Below are 24,392 nucleotides of genomic sequence, written 5' to 3'. Positions count from 1 at the left end.
TAATAAAGGTTCCGGGCCCCCTTTACACATTTTGACCAAATAATAGCGGATTTACACTCCTTTACCACTTTTTTCCAGGCTTATGACACAGTCAGTGATTTTATGTGTTTAAATCCGTCTATATCAGGTATATGGACAACGCCACAGCTCATTACTGGTCACAGAGATGAGGGGGCAGCCGCTGTTCCTGTACCGCCACTGTCAACCAACCAACCTCCCTCAATCCTTCCTTGCATTCCATTCTGATTCTTGACGAGAGAGGTCACGATTCATCTGTTCGCAAATGTACCGTTTTAGTATAGAGGCAGCATGACCATCTCGCTACTCATTCACAGGACAAGCGCGCGTGTGTGAATTAAAGGTAAGCGTGTGTGTTTCTTTAGCTTGTTATGTGATAAAACCAGACAGACAGACACATAATATTAAAAACATTACATCAGACCAGTATGGCTTGGTGAGAGTATCTCAACGCCACATGGTTGGCCATTGTAGTTCTTGACGTTCGTCATTAGCTGCTGTAAACTTTGTTCTTCCTTGAAACTTGAGATGCAGCTCCATGCTGCTTGTTGATGTAACTTTACGCTGTTTTGTGCAATGCACTAGCTATATACTTCACATAATGATATAAGTAAGATATGTACGGGTTTACAAACAACTACTACAAATGTAGCTAGGTGAACTGAAAATGATGAGCCAACATTTTAAAGCATAATCACGTTCTTTTCTCTTACATATTGCACAGGTGTTTTGTCTTTGAATCAAGTCCAGATCAAGATATTTGAAATCAGGATTTCTCGGGGCGCTTGGTTCATTCACCATGGCACCACATCCAGTAGTTCAGGCAATAATAGACCTCTCTGCTGGAGCTATAGGTAACTTCACTTCACATTAGGCCTGTTGGGGACTTGCACTAAAATAATTTTTGCATGTGAGGTTCTTCTGTCAGATAAGCAGTTTGATAAAGAATAAGCACAACCTATTTTGGATTGTTTTTGGCCCCTTGCCAAATGAACTTGATTTTTACATTCGAAATCAGTATTTTGTAAAACATATTCAATAGTGTTTTAATGTAGTGCTGGGCGGGGATCCTTTTTCAGCACCATTTGCATTGTAAAAAATCAGTTGTCAGTCCTTATCTGAACTTTGAGCTGTGTGTTTTTGCTTACCTTTGTGGTTTCACAGGCTGGACCATTGTCTGTAATAGTCCCTACACACACACACAGACACAGGGCTGGAATAGGACAAAATAATCAGCTTTGGAAATATTCAACCCCCCTCCCCCCATGATTGTTTCACTGTCCCAAAGGGGGGGAAATCACAAATGCCATTAACTATATTAACAACAATAAAATAAACACCTAATTTACTGTATGCAGGGCTTTGTCCAAACATTCTGACAGTGGGACTTCTTAACTGATATTTATCTTTCATCAGGCTGTTAGTTACTGAATTAAATTTTTCCATTAAACTTCACTAGAACCAAACCTATTTACACAGTTGAAAACTCAGCTTCGTCTTTAATTCATGGGGGTCCAGGCTTTAAAGCTCTTGTTAAATTCTCCTTTGTTGCCCTTCTGAAAATGTACCACATTTCTTGCATAGCATCCAGAGTTTAACTGAGGTTTTAATAAGGCATTGGTAATCACATGTAAAACAATGCTTATCATTACCAGATGTAATTATGGTTTCTAAAAAACAAACTATGGAATTTGTAATGACAAACAATATCCATGTTGAAACTATAAAAACAACTGCCATAAAAGTGACTTGTATTTCCCATATACAATATTTCATAGAATTATTATAATTGTAGTAACAATTAAAAACAATATTCTTGCCAAAACACCATAGTTTCTACAGTTAGTTTTACTAACTGCAATATAATGGTGATGTGTGGATTGAAAAGCCTGTAATTGCAGTTGTGAATGACACAGTGTTTTCCTTTTTACCTCGTCACTGCTGTTTAGAAAGTCGGGGCAGTTTAATGCAGCGCTTAATAAATAAAAGTGGGGCCATTTTGTGGTTGCACAGGTGGAAAAAAACGGTAGCAAAATGCAACCATTTAGTCACATCAGCCCACTCGACTGGCCCACCGGGAAAAGTCCCCATGCTCCCAAAGGCCAGTCCATCACTGCACACACACACATGTTTCTCAATGACATTTAAAACCTATTGTCTCCAGCTCGGATCTGATATTAATAAGTGGGGGAGTAGGTTTGTAGTGCATGAAACTGTCTGTAATTTGTGGATCACACTGCTTTGTCACTACATTACCAATTGCAATCCAATTTAAGTTTGTAACAACAAGAAAGAGCAATACACAAACAAAACAATCTATGTTAGGATTATTGAAGGGTAATGATATAATTCCTACAATCCTTTGTGTGTTTCATAAACAAGAGAAAAAAATTAATTGTGATAACTTTCTATTCTCCAACTCCCTTCTTCTTTTGTCTTTAGGGGGCGCTGCTTGTGTGTTCAGTGGTCAACCCTTGGACACGGCAAAAGTGAAAATGCAGACCTTCCCCACTTTGTACAGAGGCTTTGTGCACTGCTTTGTGTCGACATACAAACAGGTGGGACTTCGGGGGCTGTATCAAGGTACCACGCCTGCCCTCATGGCTAACATCGCTGAGAACTCTGTGCTCTTCATGTGCTACGGTTTTTGCCAGGAGGTGGTCCGCGTTGTCTCTGGACAGGAGAAAGGGACTGTGCTTAGGTGAGGGGGTTGTGAAATGGTGGAGGTCAAATCAGCTAAAATTAAAGGATGTATTCAGATTTCTAAAAACCAGGTCTGTCATGATGTTACTATATTAATTAAAAGGATAGTTCACCCAAAAATGAAAATTCTCTCATCATTTACTCAACCTCATGCCATCCCAGATGTGTATGACTTTCTTTTTTCAGAAGAACACAAACAAAGATTTTTAGAAGAATATCTCGGCTCTGTAAGCTCCATACAATGCAAGTGAATGGTGATCAGACCTTCGTAGCTCCAAAAATCACATAAAGGAAACATAGAAGTAATCCATACGACTCCAGTAGTTAAATCTATATCTTCAGAAGCAATATGATAGGTGTGGTTGAGAAACAGATCCTTTTTTACTCTAAATCTCTACTTTTACTTTCACATCGGAAAGTGAGTTAAAGTGGAGATTTAGAGGAAAAAAATGCCTTAAATATTGTTTCTTAAATAACATTGAACATAACACTTATTGGCCTAGTTCTATTCTGAGCTTTTCTTAATGGTTGGTCTATGTACTCATGTGTCAGATGGACGTATTTTGAGTGTCTCACTTTGGTTGCATCGTGTTTCACTAGATTTCAGCATCTCTAGTCATAAGCACTGTGTTTTTAGGATACTGTGTCAAGTTAAATGTTGTTTGAAGGGGGGGCCTGGGTAGCTCAGTGAGCATTGATGCTGATTACCACCCCTGGAGTCACGATTTCGAATCCAGGGTGTGCTGAGTGACTCCAGCCAGGTCTCCTAAGCAACCAAATTGGCCCGGTTTGCAAGGGAGGATAGAGTCACATGGGGTAACCTCATCGTGGTCGCGATTAGTGGTTCTTGCTCTCAGTGGGGCGCGTGGTAAGTTGTGCATGGATCGCGAAGAGTAGCATGAGCCTCCACATGCGGAGTCTCTGCGTTTGTCATGCACAACGAGCCACATGATAAGATGCGTGGATTGACTGTCAAAAGCGGAGGCAACTGAGACTTGTCCTCCGCCACCCGGATTGAGGTGAGTAACCGCGCCACTACAAGGACCCACTAGGTAGTGGGAATTGGGCATTCCAAATTGGGATTAAAAAAATAAATAAAAATGTAGTTTGAAGCGTTGAAAAATTGTATTGTGTTTTGCTTGGTTGAAGTCTCTTTCAAGGTTAGTCTGGTCACTCATCAGCCATCTTTGGAACACTCCAGGGCAGGCTGGGCAGCTATTTTCTATGTAAACAAGCAGCATAAAAGTACAGCTCCTATCTACTTGAAGAGGGAAAGACTGAAATCTCCAAAATGGTTGGTCAACATTATGATCAAAGAACATATTTTAAATCAGCAGTATAATCTGACAACAATGGTATCGCTAATTGTGCTGCTTTAGCTCAGATCACGGCAAAAAAAGAAACGCTATTGTTCAGGCTGTTCCTGCTAATGCCCATGCACGTTCTTGAGTTGACTGATAGGTGATGTCTGTATCTAAAGATGATTGGCTCTTTTACCTGTAAGGGGGAGCAGGACTTCCATTTCTATATTTGTTAACCATTGGATGTTCCAATTCACCCATTCATTTTAATACCAGTGGTCCATTTAGGGCTATATAGTCTCTGGCTCGGTCCAGCTGTCTTTGAGCGCAAAAGCACGTCAGTGAAATGTTGTGCTGCCTGTTGCTCTCGTTTGTTTGATATTAATGTTTTTTTTGTTTTTTTCTTTCATAAATTTGTTTATTTTTGTACAGTGACATGCAGAAAGCATGTGCAGGCTCCGTGGCTTCTATTTTCTCCTCTCTGGTGCTTTGTCCCACTGAACTGGTGAAGTGCCGACTGCAGGCTATGCATGAGATGACCACCTCGGGCAAGATCGCCAAAAGTCAAAAGTAAGGAGCACATCAGTGAACCTTTCCATTTATCCAGTGCGCATATCTTTTTTTAAATTATTATTTTATAGGCGTTTGCCTTTAATTAGATAAGACCGTATAGAAGTGACTGGAAACAATAGGGAGTAGAGTGGTTTGTGGGATTGCGAAATGGCCACTCTGAAATATGTAGGCTGCCTCTACCTAATTGATTTTAAAATGGGTTATGTGTCATAAATAAAATGTTCTTTTTCACCATTATCCAACAGTTAAAGGCACACTTAGTCATTTTTCCATTGTTAAAAATGTTTTACACAAGGAAATGAACAGCACTTTTGAAAAATATGTTTGAATTTATGTACACTCACTTGAGATGATGACTCCAGTCTTATCAGTAGCCTACTAAAAGCTGTTAATTTACATGGAGCTGGTCACTTCATGCGGGTTGACAAGTTGAGATCATATGACCAGCCAAATGCAACTCACTTTATCTCAGTTACCCCTCTATTATTGTACACTTTCGTTTGCGGAATATATTAATCATTACTGACTGTGAATAGCGCATTTCTGCAATGGCACCAGTAACTGAAAAATGTTGCTTCTGCGTGATGCTACATCCATGCCAATAGGTGCCAGCACAAGTCCAGGACCACTGCAACATAGGAAATAATAAACACTTAGTGCACCTTTAAGTATTGCAGCTTTTCCACACAGTTTAATGAACGTGTTGTTGGAGCTATTATGTGTCAGGCTGTTGCTTAATTACATTGTGCCTGTCTGTCTTTTTCAGCACAGTTTGGTCAGTTATAAAGTCCATCATGCACAATGATGGTCCTGCAGGGTTCTTCCTGGGTTTAACTACCACCATTGCCCGTGAGGTGCCTGGATATTTCTGTTTCTTTGGAGCATATGAGCTTTGTCGGTCTCTCTTTGCTCAGTACATGCACTGCGACAAGGATGACATTGGTATGAAAGCACCGTCACACTACAATTTCTAAATTGTATCTTTAAAAGTACTATTAGCATACTTGGTTTCTCATTTATTGATTGGTCTGGTGTTTTTCTGGTGTATTTAAGGAGTTGGCGCCCTTACGAATCAGTTATAAGGACGAAGTAAAACATTAGACGCCTGTAAAATCAGTCAGCACAGCAAACAATGAGCTCTTTGTTTTAAATGTAGGTAGACAGCTGGTTGTTTAGTTTGCTTAGTGGAAAGCACTAACAGATTTTTCCACAGCAGAATTACAGCATAGTGGGTGGAGAGAGAAAGCCATCTCTTTATCTGCTTTTGGACATTACTGAGCTAATAGGATCTGTTTTAACAAAACTTTAGATTGAAATGTAAAAAAATAAAATAAAAAAATAAAAACATGACGACGTTTCCTTTATGTTTGAGTCCGCTTATATATATATAATGTGCTCTGCATATATTCTCAGATTTCCAGGTTCATTAGTTGCAGCTTTGATTAGTTCTTTGTTTTGTAGGTGTAGCCCCCATTGTGTTCAGTGGGGGTTTTGGGGGAGCTTGTCTCTGGCTTGTCGTGTACCCCATGGATTGTGTTAAATCCAGAATACAGGTCATGTCAATGACAGGCAGGCAGGCTGGCTTCTTCAAGACCTTTATGCACATCTTCAGAATGGAAGGTGAGCAAAATTTCTGTTTTACTGTTTTAAATATTAACATAATAAGTTAGAATTATTTAAGTATTTAGACTGTTGAAACTAATTAACAAAATGATCGCTGTTTGCAAAAGGACACTCCTCTAACTCACTAATGTGCCATTTTTCTTTCTTTTTCACCTTGTTTTTTTCTTTTCTTTTTGCCTTCCAGGTATAAGGGCTTTATATTCTGGTCTCACTCCCACAATGATTCGAACGTTTCCAGCCAATGGTGCTCTCTTCTTAGGATATGAAGCCAGCCGCAAATTCATGATGGCACAGTTTTGACAGCTGACAGTTATTTTCTCTTGTTAGGTCCTTAATATTTTATTTTTTACTAACTCAACATAATCAGCCCTTACTTACTCAAACATGCCATAATAATAATAATCACATGCAATCCCTAATACAGATTGTTATAAAGATGCTTTTTTTTTCTTGTTAGATAATTTCTGAGTGTTATTTTTTCCTTTTTTTTTTTTTTTTTCCTCTTTATCCCCTTTTCTCCCCAATTTGGAATGCCCAATTCCCACTACTTAGTAGGTCCTCGTGGTGATGCGGTTACTCACCTCAATCCGGGTGGCGGTTGCCTCCGCTTCCGAGACCATCTTATCGCCTGGCTCATTGTGCATGACACCACGGAGACTCACAGCATGTGGAGACTCATGCTACTCTCCGCGATCCACACACAATTTACCACGCGCCCTATTGAGAGCAAGAACCACTAATCACGACAATGAGGAGGTTACCCCATGTGACTCTACCCTCCCTAGCAACCTGGCCAATTTGGTTGCTTAGGAGACCTGGCTGGAGTCACTCAGCACACCCTGGATTTGAACTTGCGACTCCAGGGGTGGTAGGCAGGGTCAATACTCATTGAGCTACCCAGGCCCCCCTTTTCTGAGTGTTCTTAAAGAACATGCAGCGTTGGTCAGGGAGTCTAGTGACTTGATATTATTTAAACTGTATTTTCATACAGTTTTTTAGTCTACCTCAGTATACTGGCCAGTTTCCCAAATCTCAAAACTCCAGCGGTGTAAACAACTATGCAAGTAAATGCTAAGCTGCTCCCTAAAACACTAACAGACAAAAGGAACAAAAACCACAGTTCAGTGGTTTTGGAAATACAGTTTTTATGGTTTACTCATTTTGTGCTGTCAATATAATATCAGGATAGGCATTATTAGTGTGTATTTGATCATACAGTATTTCAGAAAGGTAGGAATGCCTGATTTTTTTCAAATGTATTTCTTTAACTTGGTTTTAAATATGTTCATAAATGGATGTGTGAGCATGTGCTTGTTACATTCAATCTTTCTGCCAAGACACATTCAGCTGTAGACAGACCCTACAACTGTAACATAATAGCAGTATTAAATTTTAAGGCACATCATCATATCAAAATTTGTATTGACTGTAAATGATCTGCCATTTCATTCAGCAATGGAAGACTCTCTTGTATCATTCTTTTTTCTCCATTGTAAAGAATCCCCACCGTAAAAAAAAAAAAAAACAAAACAAAAAAAAACCCCAAAAGAGAATAACTTTGTAAAACCATTATTTTTATTTTTTACGTTTGCATATTTGACTTATCTTTTTTATTATTATTATTATTTTGAATTAACATGACACAACAGTGGAAAATCAAATTGTGAATTAAAATCTGCCATAAAAACCACACATTTTTTGTTTTTGGTATATGTTTACTTAATTTCTGAACCATAAAAAATGTGTTTTGAGAAAAACACTCAATGAGATGAATATAAAAAGAGTGGCTACATTTATATCATTAATTGAAGCCATTTTCCTATACAATATTATTCACTCTGTGAGCCTCTATACATAGGTATTAAAACTGCAGTATTAAGCCAAAACATCAGCAGTACACATCAATAGGTGAGTACTGACAGTACCAAAAACTTTGATCAAAATGTTCAAAGTGGAAAGATTTGGAGCATGAAAACAGTTGGCTGATTGCAATATTAATTTACTACTTCATCTTTCTTCAAGAGGGCGCGGGTTAGCTGATAGTGAGGCAGGAAGATAGAATTATGATATCCTGGATACTAGGAGTAGTGACGGTTTACAGAGGCTGAAAGATAAAAACACGGTATAAAGTTTAAGACATGCTAAATAGCTAATAGTACAATCATAGTTAATATAGCTAGCCAAATAGTACAATCTCAGTTAATATAGCTAGACTAATAGTACAATCATAGTTAATATAGATAGCTAAGAGTACAATCTCAGTTAATATAGATAGCTAATAGTTCAATCTCAGTTAATATAGCTAGCCTAATATTACAATCTCAGTTAATATAGCTAGCTAATAGTACAATCTCAGTTAATATAGCTAGCCTAATAGTACAATCTCAGTTAATATAGCTAGCCAAATAGTACAATCTCAGTTAATATAGCTAGCTAATAGTACAATCTCAGTTAATATAGCTAGCCTAATAGTACAATCTCAGTTAATATAGATAGCTAATAGTACAATCTCAGTTAATATAGCTAGCCTAATAGTACAACCATCAGTTAATATAGTAGCTAATGTCAACTAGTTAATAAGTAGCAATAGTCAATCTCAGTTAATATAGCTAGCCTAATAGTACAATCTCAGTTAATATAGATAGCTAATAGTACAATCTCAGTTAATATAGCTAGCCTAATAGTACAATCTCAGTTAATATAGCTAGCCTAATAGTACAACCATAGTTAATAGAGCTAGCCAAATAGTACAATCTCAGTTAATATAGATAGCTAATAGTACAATCTCAGTTAATATAGCTAGCCTAATAGTACAATCTCAGTTAATATAGCTAGCCAAATAGTACAATCTCAGTTAATATAGATAGCTAATAGTACAATCTCAGTTAATATAGCTAGCCTAATAGTACAATCTCAGTTAATATAGCTAGCCAAATAGTACAATCTCAGTTAATATAGCTAGCCTAATAGTACAATCTCAGTTAATATAGATAGCTAATAGTTCAATCTCAGTTAATATAGCTAGCCTAATATTACAATCTCAGTTAATATAGATAGCTAATAGTACAATCTCAGTTAATATAGATAGCTAATAGTACAACCATAGTTAATATAGATAGCTAATAATACAATCTCAGTTAATATAGACAGCTAATAGTACAATCTCAGTTAATATAGATAGCTAATATTACAATCTCAGTTAATATAGCTAGCCTAATAGTACAACCATAGTTAATAGAGCTAGCCAAATAGTACAATCTCAGTTAATATAGATAGCTAATAGTACAATCTCAGTTAATATAGATAGCTAATAGTACAATCTCAGTTAATATAGATAGCTAATAGTACAATCTCAGTTAATATAGCTAGCCTAATAGTACAATCTCAGTTAATATAGATAGCTAATAGTTCAATCTCAGTTAATATAGCTAGCCTAATATTACAATCTCAGTTAATATAGATAGCTAATAGTACAATCTCAGTTAATATAGATAGCTAATAGTACAACCATAGTTAATATAGATAGCTAATAATACAATCTCAGTTAATATAGACAGCTAATAGTACAATCTCAGTTAATATAGATAGCTAATATTACAATCTCAGTTAATATAGCTAGCCTAATAGTACAACCATAGTTAATAGAGCTAGCCAAATAGTACAATCTCAGTTAATATAGATAGCTAATAGTACAATCTCAGTTAATATAGCTAGCCTAATAGTACAATCTCAGTTAATATAGATAGCTAATAGTACAATCTCAGTTAATATAGCTAGCCTAATAGTACAATCTCAGTTAATATAGATAGCTAATAGTTCAATCTCAGTTAATATAGCTAGCCTAATATTACAATCTCAGTTAATATAGATAGCTAATAGTACAATCTCAGTTAATATAGATAGCTAATAGTACAACCATAGTTAATATAGATAGCTAATAATACAATCTCAGTTAATATAGACAGCTAATAGTACAATCTCAGTTAATATAGCTAGCCTAATATTACAATCTCAGTTAATATAGCTAGCTAATAGTACAATCTCAGTTAATATAGCTAGCCTAATAGTACAATCTCAGTTAATATAGATAGCTAATAGTACAATCTCAGTTAATATAGATAGCTAATAGTACAATCTCAGTTAATATAGCTAGCCTAATAGTACAACCATAGTTAATAGAGCTAGCCAAATAGTACAATCTCAGTTAATATAGATAGCTAATAGTACAATCTCAGTTAATATAGCTAGCCTAATAGTACAACCATAGTTAATAGAGCTAGCCAAATAGTACAATCTCAGTTAATATAGATAGCTAATAGTACAATCTCAGTTAATATAGCTAGCCTAATAGTACAATCTCAGTTAATATAGCTAGCCTAATAGTACAATCTCAGTTAATATAGATAGCTAATAGTACAATCTCAGTTAATATAGCTAGCCTAATAGTACAATCTCAGTTAATATAGATAGCTAATAGTTCAATCTCAGTTAATATAGCTAGCCTAATATTACAATCTCAGTTAATATAGATAGCTAATAGTACAATCTCAGTTAATATAGATAGCTAATAGTACAACCATAGTTAATATAGATAGCTAATAGTACAATCTCAGTTAATATAGACAGCTAATAGTACAATCTCAGTTAATATAGCTAGCCTAATAGTACAATCTCAGTTAATATAGATAGCTAATAGTACAATCTCAGTTAATATAGCTAGCCTAATATTACAATCTCAGTTAATATAGCTAGCTAATAGTACAATCTCAGTTAATATAGCTAGCCAAATAGTACAATCTCAGTTAATATAGATAGCTAATAGTACAATCTCAGTTAATATAGCTAGCCTAATAGTACAACCATAGTTAATATAGCTAGCCAAATAGTACAATCTCAGTTAATATAGATAGCTAAGAGTACAATCTCAGTTAATATAGCTAGCCTAATAGTACAATCTCAGTTAATATAGATAGCTAATAGTACAATCTCAGTTAATATAGCTAGCCTAATATTACAATCTCAGTTAATATAGCTAGCCAAATAGTACAATCTCAGTTAATATAGCTAGCCAAATAGTACAATCTCAGTTAATATAGATAGCTAATAGTACAATCTCAGTTAATATAGCTAGCCTAGTAGTACAACCATAGTTAATATAGCTAGCCTAATAGTACAATCTCAGTTAATATAGCTAGCCTAATAGTACAACCATAGTTAATAGAGCTAGCCAAATAGTACAATCTCAGTTAATATAGATAGCTAATAGTACAATCTCAGTTAATATAGCTAGCCTAATAGTACAATCTCAGTTAATATAGCTAGCTAATAGTACAATCTCAGTTAATATAGCTAGCCTAATAGTACAATCTCAGTTAATATAGATAGCTAATAGTTCAATCTCAGTTAATATAGCTAGCCTAATATTACAATCTCAGTTAATATAGATAGCTAATAGTACAATCTCAGTTAATATAGCTAGCCTAATAGTACAATCTCAGTTAATATAGATAGCTAATAGTACAATCTCAGTTAATATAGCTAGCCTAATAGTACAATCTCAGTTAATATAGATAGCTAATAGTTCAATCTCAGTTAATATAGCTAGCCTAATATTACAATCTCAGTTAATATAGATAGCTAATAGTACAATCTCAGTTAATATAGATAGCTAATAGTACAACCGTAGTTAATATAGATAGCTAATAGTACAATCTCAGTTAATATAGACAGCTAATAGTACAATCTCAGTTAATATAGCTAGCCTAATAGTACAATCTCAGTTAATATAGATAGCTAATAGTACAATCTCAGTTAATATAGCTAGCCTAATATTACAATCTCAGTTAATATAGATAGCTAATAGTTCAATCTCAGTTAATATAGCTAGCCTAATATTACAATCTCAGTTAATATAGATAGCTAATAGTACAATCTCAGTTAATATAGATAGCTAATAGTACAACCGTAGTTAATATAGATAGCTAATAGTACAATCTCAGTTAATATAGACAGCTAATAGTACAATCTCAGTTAATATAGCTAGCCTAATAGTACAATCTCAGTTAATATAGATAGCTAATAGTACAATCTCAGTTAATATAGCTAGCCTAATATTACAATCTCAGTTAATATAGCTAGCTAATAGTACAATCTCAGTTAATATAGCTAGCCAAATAGTACAATCTCAGTTAATATAGATAGCTAATAGTACAATCTCAGTTAATATAGCTAGCCTAATAGTACAACCATAGTTAATATAGCTAGCCAAATAGTACAATCTCAGTTAATATAGATAGCTACGAGTATAATCTCAGTTAATATAGCTAGCCTAATAGTACAACCATAGTTAATATAGATAGCTAATAGTACAATCTCAGTTAATATAGATAGCTAAGAGTACAATCTCAGTTAATATAGCTAGCCTAATAGTACAACCATAGTTAATATAGATAGCTAATAGTACAATCTCAGTTAATATAGATAGCTAATAGTACAATCTCAGTTAATATAGCTAGCCTAATATTACAATCTCAGTTAATATAGATAGCTAATAGTACAATCTCAGTTAATATAGATAGCTAATAGTACAATCTCAGTTAATATAGATAGCTAATAGTACAATCTCAGTTAATATAGCTAGCCAAATAGTACAATCTCAGTTAATATAGATAGCTAATAGTACAATCTCAGTTAATATAGATAGCTAATAGTACAATCTCAGTTAATATAGCTAGCCTAATAGTACAATCTCAGTTAATATAGATAGCTAATAGTACAATCTCAGTTAATATAGCTAGCCAAATAGTACAATCTCAGTTAATATAGATAGCTGATAGTACAATCTCAGTTAATATAGCTAGCCTAATAGTACAACCATAGTTAATATAGATAGCTAATAGTACAATCTCAGTTAATATAGATAGCTAATAGTACAATCTCAGTTAATATAGATAGCTAATAGTACAATCTCAGTTAATATAGCTAGCCTAATATTACAATCTCAGTTAATATAGATAGCTAATAGTACAATCTCAGTTAATATAGCTAGCCTAATAGTACAATCATAGTTAATATAAATAGCTAATAGTACAATCTCAGTTAATATAGCTAGCCAAATAGTACAATCTCAGTTAATATAGATAGCTAATAGCACAATCTCAGTTAATATAGCTAGCCTAATAGTACAATCATAGTTAATATAGATAGCTAATAGTACAATCTCAGTTAATATGGCTAGCCTAATAGTACAATCACAGTTAATATAGATAGCTAATAGTACAATCACAGTTAATTTATATAGTTTTTGGGGGATATATTTGTCAAACCTTTATTTTTTTATTTTCTTTTGGGGGGGGGGGGGGGGATACAAGACTTAATTATTAATTGTGAAGTGCCATGCAAGTTTCTGGGGACATTCTTCTGAGAAGAAGGAAATTCTGCGACAATTGATGAACGTGTTGGCAGTGCTAACGAAGGTTGTTGCGGACTTGGAGGAGCTTGTTGTAATACATCAATCGATCACTGCCATGGAGACGAAATTCACTGAGATGGTTACAAGAGTGGCAGATGCTGAGAAAGGGATCGATTATCTGTAGTCATCAGAGAGGGAATTAGCTGCTAAACCACTAGCGACCAAGGCAGACTTGGAACGCGTTTGGGAAAAGTTGGAAGATATGGAGAATTGTAACCGACGGAACAACGTCCGAATTGTTGGAATTCCTGAGCGAGCAGAGGTTCAGAATATGGTGGAATTTCTGGACAGGCTCTTTCCGAGTCTGCTCGACATAATAGACTATAAGCTGGAAATCGAGCGAGCTCATAGAGTTCCAGCTCGGCAGTCCGCTGAGGGAGACAGCCCCCGATCAATTCTGGCCAAATTTCTGAGATCATCTGATAAAGAGCTTGTGTTACGCGAGGCGAGGAGTAACAAGGCTTTCTTGGAAGAACCACAACATTTTCTTGTTCCCAGACTTTGTGAATTCAACAAGAAAGAAATGTTGGGCCTCATGTATTCAGATAGAAGACAAAGGCAGGCCTAACACAGTCGTAAAACCTAACTCAGGCCCCCATATCAAGTCATAAATCTTACTGATAAAAACCGCGCCAAAATCAAACAAAGGGAGTCCAAAACAGACTACAAATCCCATGAAGCCTTGCTCACTAAAGGATCGAACTCTCAACTCCTATTGGATGAGGCACATGACAGAACGCACCTCAACCATGACATCATCAGGAGTAGAAATACCTCTGAAATGCTTCCGGGATTTGCTTTCAGCAACTTTGCTCGCCGTGCATAGACGCAGCTCATCGCTGCTCTCAGGTGCAGCCTTGTGGCACAAGGAAGTTCAAGTCCGACTTGAAACTGTGGCCATACAATCTCCATCTCGCTGGACGAGATGAGATTACTCTGTGTTCCACCGAACACTCTAACAGATCCGAAGGAGACCACCGAGCAATCTGCATCTTCATCCGTTTGCCTGCAGAAGTGAAGAGATAAAAGATTTCTCTTCCATCTTCAATCAAGTCGACGTCGCTGATTTCTCCGCCAGCCTGCCGAGAATCAGCAGCCGTACCGCCCGCCGACAGAGCGAAGAAACGGCCTCCCGTCATCACCCGAGCCTCGAGGAACCGAGTCTGAGTTAAAGGACGGATGAACACACATTCTGCATCCTCATGCGATTCAAGTAAGAGGTTTACGTCAGGGCAGAGATAGAATATTATAGTGTGTTATTCTTGTGTATCAAGGTTATTGCTTGTACAGTTTACGGACCGCCATGTCCGCTCATTATTAATACTCAGGGTATTAATTATCACAAATTTGATTTGCTGTATTGTAGTCCAACCACATTGCACTTCCGCCATCGCGGGTGAGACTGGCAAACTGAGTTTATCAAAGACAGCGGGACAGTTTACGAGCCGTCCACCGCGTCTCTGATTGATAAACTAACAGCTGCTTTCTCTCCCACGATCGCGAAATCGGCTTTGGGGCCGTCACTTAATTCTCTCTCTCTCTCGTACTAACCACACACACACCCTCATGTGTTATAGGATTATTTTGATTTCCATATCTAATATCACTATTTAGTTTGTAGTTGTAAGTTGTAAGTTTATTGACTGCATTGTATTAATTATTAATTGATATTACTGCATAAATAAACTTTGTTATATTACAAAGAGAAGTGTTTTGGTTTGTTTTGCATACACCTGTGTCATGCTGACGGGATGTCAGTGCTCGGATTCAAGCCTTCATTCACTGTTTTTTTTTTTCCGAAAATCGATATTCTTCGGATGTCGATTTTCCTAAGAAAACAATCTAATATTGAGACTGTTATACTATCTGGTTATTAATCCCTGATTCCAGGGTGGTGCCCTATCAATATTAATCCTTATTAATATTCTGTAATTTGAATGATCAATAAGCTATTGTTAATTTTAATTAATGTTTCATTGATGTTAATGATTAGTGATTATCTTTGATAATTGTTGATTTAAAGGATTAAAAAAAAGCTAACATTGATTCTCATCAATGTTCTATTCATTTTAATAATTAATAATTATCTTTGATAATTATGAATTATTGCTAATAACCAAACCCGCTCCTAAACGTAGCGCACTACATTTACTGGAGACCCATATAAGGTTTTAATGAGTTAGATTCAATTAATTAATTAAATATTAATTAATAACTAAAGAAATAATTATCAATTATTTCTGATAGTAACACTGATCTAAACAACCAGTAAAGCCCTACTGAAATGTGATCGATTCTTGGAATGCAAGAAACTCTTACATGAACGGAAGGTCGCTTTTGCACTGATGTTCCCAGCCAAATTGAGAATAGATGCTAAGGATGGCCACAAAGTATTTACATGTCCCCAACAAGTGTTGTCCTTCATAAAGTCAATGGAATGAGTAAGTCATTGTGTGATACTCACTTTGCAGCTGAGTTGGCCTGACTCACAGAACATTCACTTGACTGTCCAAGGCACCATTTTTGTTTCTTTTGGTGCTGGTTCCACCTAGCGGCTGGAGTTTGTTTTGTGGAATAACACTCCTTCGGGACAGTGTTGTGGATGAATCTGCATGTTCTTTGTGCTTATGCCTCCTATTGGGTGGAGTTTGTTTTGTGGAGTATTTTTTGCAGGTCATTGGAGTGATTAGGTCATCTGTTGCACTCATGTAACAGCCGGCTCACTGAACATTCGTTTGACTGCCTGAGGAAACTGAACGTCTTTTTTTTTTTTTTTTTTTTGTGCTGGTTCTGCTAGCGTCTGAAGCTTGTTTTGTGGAGGAACACACCTTCGTGACAGTTATGTGGATGAATCTACACATTCTTTGTGTTTATCCCGCCAATTGGCTGGAGTTTGTTTTATAGATTTTCTTCTGTTATGTAATTCTGTCTCACAAAATTTGTATAGCAACACCGGACTTGAGCAATCTGACGGCAAGTTGTCATGGGGGCTCTCATAGGCGTACGTGGACTGTTTGAGTTTAGAGGGATGGATGCCGGATGGTGCTGTCGTGCGTGGGGTTAATGCGCACGTTTTTCTGTTTTCTGTATATTTGGTTCTGGGGGAAGTTCAGGGTTTGACTGTTGAACTAATGTTGCGATGTGGTCTTTATAATTTTGTTTTTGACACACTGTCTATTTTTTCTAATATGTCAAAATATAAAATGTTAGTATTAGTGGATTGTCTCTCTCCACGTGGAATGTGAATGGGTTGGGGCATCCCATGAAAAGAAGGAAGGTTATTTATTTTCTTAAACGTAAAAAATATGATATAGTGTTTCTTCAAGAAATGCATCTTTAACTGCAGGAAGCTGAAAAATTTAGGAAGATATGGGGTGGATATGTTTTCTTTAGTGCTGGCTCAATTAAGAGCAGGGGAGTCATTACATTGATAAGTAAACATCTACAATTCAAATGTCTCAAACAGAGTAAAGATAAATTAGGAAGAGTCATTATTGTTTTAGCTGAGATTCAGGGGTAAAGGATGATTTTGGCTAATATTTACACACCTAATGCTGATGATCAGGGCTTTTTTATAGATCTTGAAGGGATGTTGCAAGCCGCTGGCACCCTTCATGATATAATATTGGGAGGAGACTTTAATCTTTTGATACTCTCAGTCCTTGATCATAGTGAAGCAAAAGTGTGTAAGCCCCCTAGAGCAACATTGATGCTTCTCAGGATGTGTAAAAATCTTGGTCTAACAGATATTTGGAGACTTTTGAACCCATCTGGTAGGGACTATACATTCTTTTCATCAGTCCATAAGATTTATTCTAGAATAGATTTGAATTCCAACAAATGTTAAAGGTTGAAATGAATGTTTATATGGAGACCAACTGGTCCTCAGTATCCTCTGTGGGTGTGGTTTGGGAGGCAGTTAAGATGGTTCTTAGGGGTCGGATCATACAGTATGCCTCATTCACCAAAAAATTCAAAGCATGAGAACTCGTGGAGTTGGAAGGGAATATTAAAAGTGCCAAGGCAGAGCTAAAGCACCGAATGTCGTCTGATGGCCTCAGAGAATTGACCTGATTGAAATACAGATATAATACTATTTTGCTGCGGAAGGTGGAATTTTGTCTATTCAGGGCAAGACAGTCATACTTTTGAGTCGGAAGACAAAGGAGGGAAGCTTTTGGCTAGATATATAAAGCAGAGAGAGTCTTTTTCTTTCCCTCAGTGAAATCTGCTGGTGGTGAAATGTTTACCTCGGCCACTGATATTAATAATGCTTTTAAAGTATTCTATATTGATCTCTATAGTTCTAGGTCTTCGTCTACTGATGAAGATATTAGAAACTTTGTGAAACCATTAGAACTCCCTAAACTGTCGAATGAGCAAAAAAATTATCTTGATTCTGAGATAACCTTGGAGTTGCTTGGCGAGGTAATTAAGGGGGCCAGATGGCTTTACAGCTGAGTTTTTAGGTCTTATGCTACAGAACTGGCTCCACGTTTGTTAGAAGATTATACGGAATCATTAAAGAATGGAAAGCTTCCGCCAACCATGATGCAAGCCCGGATCAGTCTGATTCTTAAAAAGCACAAAGATCCAAGCGAGTGTAAGAGTTACCATCCAATTTCCCTGATCCAGTTAGACGTTAAAATATTGTCAAAAATTATGGCTAAACGATTAAGTAAAGTTATGACATCTCTTATACATATAGATCAGGTGGGGTTTATTAGGGGCCGTAGCTCTTATGATCAATATCATGTGGTCAGTGGCGAACGATCGGACTCTGGTCACTGCCATCTCACTTGACACCGAAAAGGCGTTTGATATGGTAGAATGGGATTATCTTTTTAAGATTTTGGAAATGTACAGGTTTAGGAGTACATTTATTGGATGGATTAAGTTACTTTATAGACACCCAGTAGCTGCGGTACAAACAAATGGATTAATTTCAGATTACTTTACTCTGGATAGGGGCACAGGAAGTTCTTTCCCCTATTTCACCATTACAAAGCCTTTCTATCAAACTAACCGGAGAAGTTAAATTACACCCCGTTATCTCGCATTTGCACTTGGTATGGACAAAAGTGTCCAGAGTGTTTAATTCGGACATTTATTTAAACGTTGCCTCAAGCATATGGCTGAACCCAAAATTATGTATTAAAAAGTCTCCTTTCTGCTGGTCAGAGTGGATTGTGAGGGGGGTTACTACACTTGGTGACCTATATGAGAGCGGAGTGTTGAGATCCTTTAAAAATTTGGCTCAACATTTTGGGATTCCCAGATCTCAGTTCTTTAGGTATTTACAGCTCTGCCACCTGCTCTGTACTATTTTTGGGATTAGCATACACCCCCTAAAGCGGCAGACACTCTGGGAGTGGTGATTACTGCTTTTGGAAAAGGTCATGAGGCATCATTGTATTACTCCCTGTTAATTCAGAGTCTGGGGGACAGACCTTGAACTTCTCTCAAGGGATTATGGGATAAAGATTTAAACTTGGTATTGGAGGAGGGAGAGTGGGCTAGGATTCTAAAAAACATTAAGTCTGCATCTAGAGACGCAAGGGTGCGCCTTATGCACTTCAAGATTTTACATCGATTCTTTTGGACCCCCTCTGGATTGCATAGGCTTGGCCTTAAAGACACACCCACCTGCTGGTGATGCCAGTCAGAGGATGGAGACACAACCCTTGTCTTTTGGGGGTGTGTTAAGATCTAGGAGTTTTGGTTGAAGGTTTTGAGTTTTGTGTGTGATGTATTGGGCACTCGGGTTTCATTTTGCCCCAGACTCTGTATTTTGGGTGATGGGGCAGTCAATAATGTAGAGAACAGACACACAAAGAGTTGGGTCCTAACCAGTGTCATGATTGCCAGACAGATAGTTTTAAGGGGATGGAGGTTGGCTGGAGTGCCCTCATTTCAGGAGTAGTGCTTGGAGATGGGGAGGGTGGTGGCCTTTGAAGAATGGTCATTTAGAAGACTGGGGAAATTGAACTTGTTTGTGGGGAAATGTGGTGGCTATCTGGCATTTCTGGATGTGTTTCTGGATGTTACTTTTGTGTGTGTGTGTGTGTGTGTCTATAATCATGTATGACCACTGGGATGTTGTTGGGGGCCGGGTTGGGGATTCGGAGGGGGAGGGGTAACAGTGGGGGATAATTGTTGAATCTGTGTATATATGTTTTGTTTTTCTGTGTTCAATATGTGAATCAATAAAAAATTGTTAATCAGAAAAAAATAAAAAATAAATAAAAAAAAGATTAATTCGTATGAAGGCTATATGGTAATACAATATAATGTGCTAATGTGGAAATTACTACATTAGTAATTGCTGAATCGCAGAATTTGTGTTTTTTTTCAGTTGTTCATCTATGTAAACATTTGCATGACCGTTAAGGCCCAAACATACTTCACACATTGATTTGATAAAGCAGCAGAGAATTCTCACATTCGGATATTGCAGAGAAATAACTAAATAAAATTTGGCTAATCTTGCATATATAGCTATATACATATATATTTTTGTTTTCCTGTACCCCTTGAAGTTATTTTATGACTGGATAGAATATCACACTCAGTGATTACTTTGATTTTCTTTTATGCCTCATTCACCACCCTCTCTGTTCTCCCTTCCCAGGGGCGCAGCTACCCATTTCTGAGCATGTATGCGAAACTAAAATTTGCGGCCCATGTATCTGTCAAGTTGGCCTTTACATGTCGCCCCTTTACGTTGCATACCTTGCATATATGGTTTTTGCACCTCTGTCTCTACCAGTATTTCTTACCCCCTTTTCCTTGCAGGTTCCACAGAGGCAGCCGAAGAGGCCATTGATCATCTGTACAGCGCAGAGTATGAGCTGCAGACCACTGGCCGCCAGCAATGTTGAGAACAGACCCACATTAAACTCCACCACATTTTCTGGCTCAGTGCATATTCTCCACCAGTCACGGTGCTCAAGGTAGCTGTCATCTCTGAGAGATATAGAAAAAAGACACAAAAGTAGAGATTTAATCAAAATAAAAAAGTGTCATTATATGATGTAAATTGCAGAGGTATCTCTTTTACCTGTCTTTAAATGGAGTTCCCCAAAAAAGATACGTTTGTTTACAGTACGGCCCATTGACAAGGCCCAGCAGTGCCACTATAAAACTATAAAGAGCACCAGCAACACCCACTGCTGCAAATAAAATGGACAGGAGCATCTGAAACAGAAAATGCATTGTGGGAATAGGAAATACCAAGAGAAGCAAAAATATGTGGACATATTATTTCAAAGATGTCTCAAGAATGATTGTCAAATCACACTTTTTCATATTTGCTTTTGGTGAATGTGACTTTTTGTGGAGTCAGGCTAATGAACATGGCTGAAAAATAAACTACCTTTTCTGTCACAATGTCATTACTTACAGTCCCAAGTAATCATGTTTTTTTTGTTTGTTTGTTTTTTGTTTTTTGTTTTTTCAGTTGTAATTCCTGTAAGAGCGTTAAGGTTACTGGAATTCAAAACCTATGATACACTTTTTGTTTTCTTCTTTTTTCTTTTTTTTTTTGCAAGAAAATGCAAATTATTCTAATCACATGTCAGACATGAGTCAAATATTTATAGATGTGTCCTCTTTCCACAACAGAGGAGTGCTTGTGTAAGGAGGAGCAGCATTCTCAGTCCGTTCTTAAGCCTTTCAAGTACACTACAGATCTACACTGCACATAAATGGTTGCATTCTAAATATGTTTATGTTTTCGTTCTGTAAGAAGTTTCTGCTCATAGCGACGTAACTTCCAACTTTCTGAATCAGAAACAAGAAAGCACTGGTCACTAAACAGTGGTTAAGTGCCTTTATGTCTCTCTGTACACCAATATTACAAATAATAAAATTCATTTGACCACTCTGAATATCACTTTATATTTTTATCTCTCAGCAGATATTTCCAAATATCTTGAACAGAAGATGAAAAAAGAATCAGTACTCTTGCACAAGCCAATTTGCACTCTAAAAACACACTGAACAAGCCCTTTCAAAACTGAATTTCTAAAGAATCATGGATATTTTTATACTGCAAACCAAAAATACGTTTTTTTTTTTTTTTTTGTGTGACAGGGTTGGAACTCACTCCACAGCGATTACCACAGCAACCCTGCTTTCCAGTTAGGTGAATATGAAATGCTGGAATCAACACCTAGAGAGAGAGAGAGAGACATGTTTATGATAAATATTTGTATCATGTTGCAATTAGATAAATTTGGACTCAAATACATCATGAAAGTATTGAATATATTTATGTTTAAAGGTCACTACTCACATTTGATTCATGTCACAGCTTTAAAATATAATATAAATATTAAAAAAATATAAATAGGCTATGCGATCTTTATATATAATCTTTAAGTAGAATATTTGTCATTTTTAAATTTACATTACAATTAAAAACATATTTCAACTTACCATTATCCCCCCTCCAATCAGTCCTCCCATGTATTTGACCTCCTTAGTAAGTTGCCCATTCTGCGAGTACTTAACATCCCAGCCAGGAAAGAATAGAATAATATTACAGATTATGGAGATGAGCGCTAACGGGTACAGACTTCCCCCAACGCACAGTGCACATTTTCCCGTACACATGCTTTGAGGTGTGTGTTACTCCTGAAAGTAAATGTAACCAGTGTAACTGCTCTAATCACTACAGCAATGGATAAAAATTTACCCCGAATAAAACCTTTCCCAAGTGCTTGTCGACAAGATTTTTGGGCGTCGTCGTCTCACACCCCCTGAAGTTGGGTTTCTGTCAGAGTGTTAATGTCTTTTTTTAAACACTGGCTGGACAGTTTTTATTGAGTTAAGACAAGACCAACCCACATAATTCCATTCCTCTAACCACACCCTACCTAGAGAACTTACAACTCAATAAATTTCCAACCTAATATTCATTTACCTTCTTTCCTCTTTTTTTTTAGTTATTCGTGATGTACAGCATTGCCATTTAAACTATTTTTGAACATGACAGACAGCTATTTCCTCTCTGCAATTCACATGGGTTACAGTTTAATAAACAATGGAGATCTTTGACTTTTCATACAACCATCACCGATCACTTCAAAATTAAAACCACAGTCTAAACCCATCCTTAAGTGTTTATATGCTTTTATGCATTTCATTTGTTGCAAGCACAGAAACCTGGCTCTGGTTTTCATAACAAGTGGAAACGGTACATTTTCAATCATTCAGTTGCAGTTAGAGCTTACAACTGTATACAACATACTGTTGAACTGCAAGGAAGAAATTAATAGGCCTATGTGTGTATGTGTGATACATTGTATCCACTTGTCTAAATTATATTTGCTCAGGGTGCTCTAAATCAAGTGCTGTGTGGGACTTTGGACTGTTTCTGTAGTGAAAGAAAAACACCATGACACCAACACAGTAAAACAAACAGCATTATCTGAAAGACCATCTTTATGATATTTTCTTTGCCATTCTTTCAAGAGAATTATTAAATGACTGTTTCTGACATACAGTTTAGATTTACTTTATATAAAAAAAATTAAAAAAAAAAGTATAGGTGATACTTTATTGTATCTCATACTGAACAATTTGCGTTCATATAAACATCAAAGACGTTTAAGGAGTTGAACAAAAGTGCATTAACTGCTATTAAGCACACTTTGTTTATCACACAGCATGAGTCAGAGTTTTGATGTCCAGCAAATTTTATTTTTGAGTGGAGTGGTGCAGCCATGGTTTCTGGAACACTGCAAGAACACATCTCTCCTTTAAAGGCTTTTCCTGTTTGCCTAACCCCAACCCTCTGAAACACACCCCTTCAGGAAAACCATAGACAAAAGTTTGAGACAATCTTTCATGACAGTTGTTTAAACCAATATAAAATCATATCACAAAATGTTTATTTGTAAACTGTTTTTCATTGTGTTAAATAAGTTAACAACTTATAAAGTAGCATATTTTGTCAAATAAAGTGCTTCCGTTATGTTCACAAAAACAAATCTCACACACAGTGTTTGTTTAACAATCACTTTTGTTTGAAAATATAATTATATATTGCATCCTGATTTTTCTTGGTACTTAACTATATAGATTGTATAGTGATCAGTTCAGAAAGAAAAGAAAAAATGTTGCATTTTTTTTCTATCCAGTAATAACACAATAAACATATCGCCATAACTCATCAACAGACATTCATCACAATGATAAACAAAGCAGTGAAAGACGTTATATAATCCTCTGTCTGGGTCAGAGTCTTTACAGCTTCATTAAAAAGTTCATACTAGCACACAGGCCAAACAGGCGCATGTCATATACAGTACATATGCAATTCAACAATGATTCATACAAAGCACATTGGAAAATTCATGCAAAAAAGGTACTGAAAAGGTGAAATGAATTTTGATGAATGTAAACAAAACAGCTTCATAGTAGTATAGTATTCATTTTATATTGATGAAATGCTTCATTAACATTTACTCTGACATTTCAAGTCTACTTGACATGAACATTTTTATTCTACCTTACACTATATATATAATTAAAAAAAAATTACAAAAATGCACAAAATAAGTATCCGTTCATGCAAATCTGCTTTCCAGTGATCAGTTGATTACAGAGATGGCGTTTATGATCAAATATCAAACAGCCCGAGCCGATCTGAGAAAGCAATGGCTAGTAATTCTCCAATCCAAGCACATTTCACTGTT

The 24,392-nt window shown here is 36.4% G+C and overlaps 2 protein-coding genes across 3 annotated transcripts; one reads left to right on the top strand and one right to left on the bottom strand.

Moving 5' to 3' along the window:
• Positions 1-123: 123 nt before the first annotated feature.
• On the top strand, positions 124-7,908 carry LOC127436810 (mitochondrial ornithine transporter 1-like). Of its 2 annotated transcripts, none has more exons than XM_051691222.1 (7): positions 124-361; positions 764-872; positions 2,461-2,719; positions 4,455-4,592; positions 5,362-5,537; positions 6,057-6,215; positions 6,403-7,908. In XM_051691222.1, the coding sequence occupies exons 2-7, from the start codon at positions 818-820 to the stop codon at positions 6,516-6,518; spliced, it is 903 nt and encodes a 300-aa protein (XP_051547182.1). In that variant the 5' UTR covers positions 124-361; positions 764-817; the 3' UTR covers positions 6,519-7,908. The 2 variants fall into 2 exon arrangements, with proteins under 2 accessions (XP_051547182.1, XP_051547172.1); XM_051691212.1 differs by having other exon boundaries at positions 743-872.
• On the bottom strand, positions 7,772-22,493 carry LOC127436815 (transmembrane 4 L6 family member 4-like). Its single transcript, XM_051691238.1, has 5 exons — positions 22,129-22,493; positions 21,797-21,862; positions 20,750-20,886; positions 20,469-20,655; positions 7,772-8,322 (listed from the first exon to the last, which is right to left on the bottom strand). The coding sequence occupies exons 1-5, from the start codon at positions 22,303-22,305 to the stop codon at positions 8,314-8,316; spliced, it is 576 nt and encodes a 191-aa protein (XP_051547198.1). The 5' UTR covers positions 22,306-22,493; the 3' UTR covers positions 7,772-8,313.
• Between the last annotated feature and the right edge of the window lie 1,899 nt (positions 22,494-24,392).

This window comes from Myxocyprinus asiaticus, chromosome 4, assembly GCF_019703515.2.
Source record: "Myxocyprinus asiaticus isolate MX2 ecotype Aquarium Trade chromosome 4, UBuf_Myxa_2, whole genome shotgun sequence".
Lineage (NCBI taxonomy): Eukaryota > Metazoa > Chordata > Actinopteri > Cypriniformes > Catostomidae > Myxocyprinus > Myxocyprinus asiaticus.
Note: the sequence above shows the minus strand (reverse complement) of the source record. Positions and strands in the feature narration are given on the sequence as shown.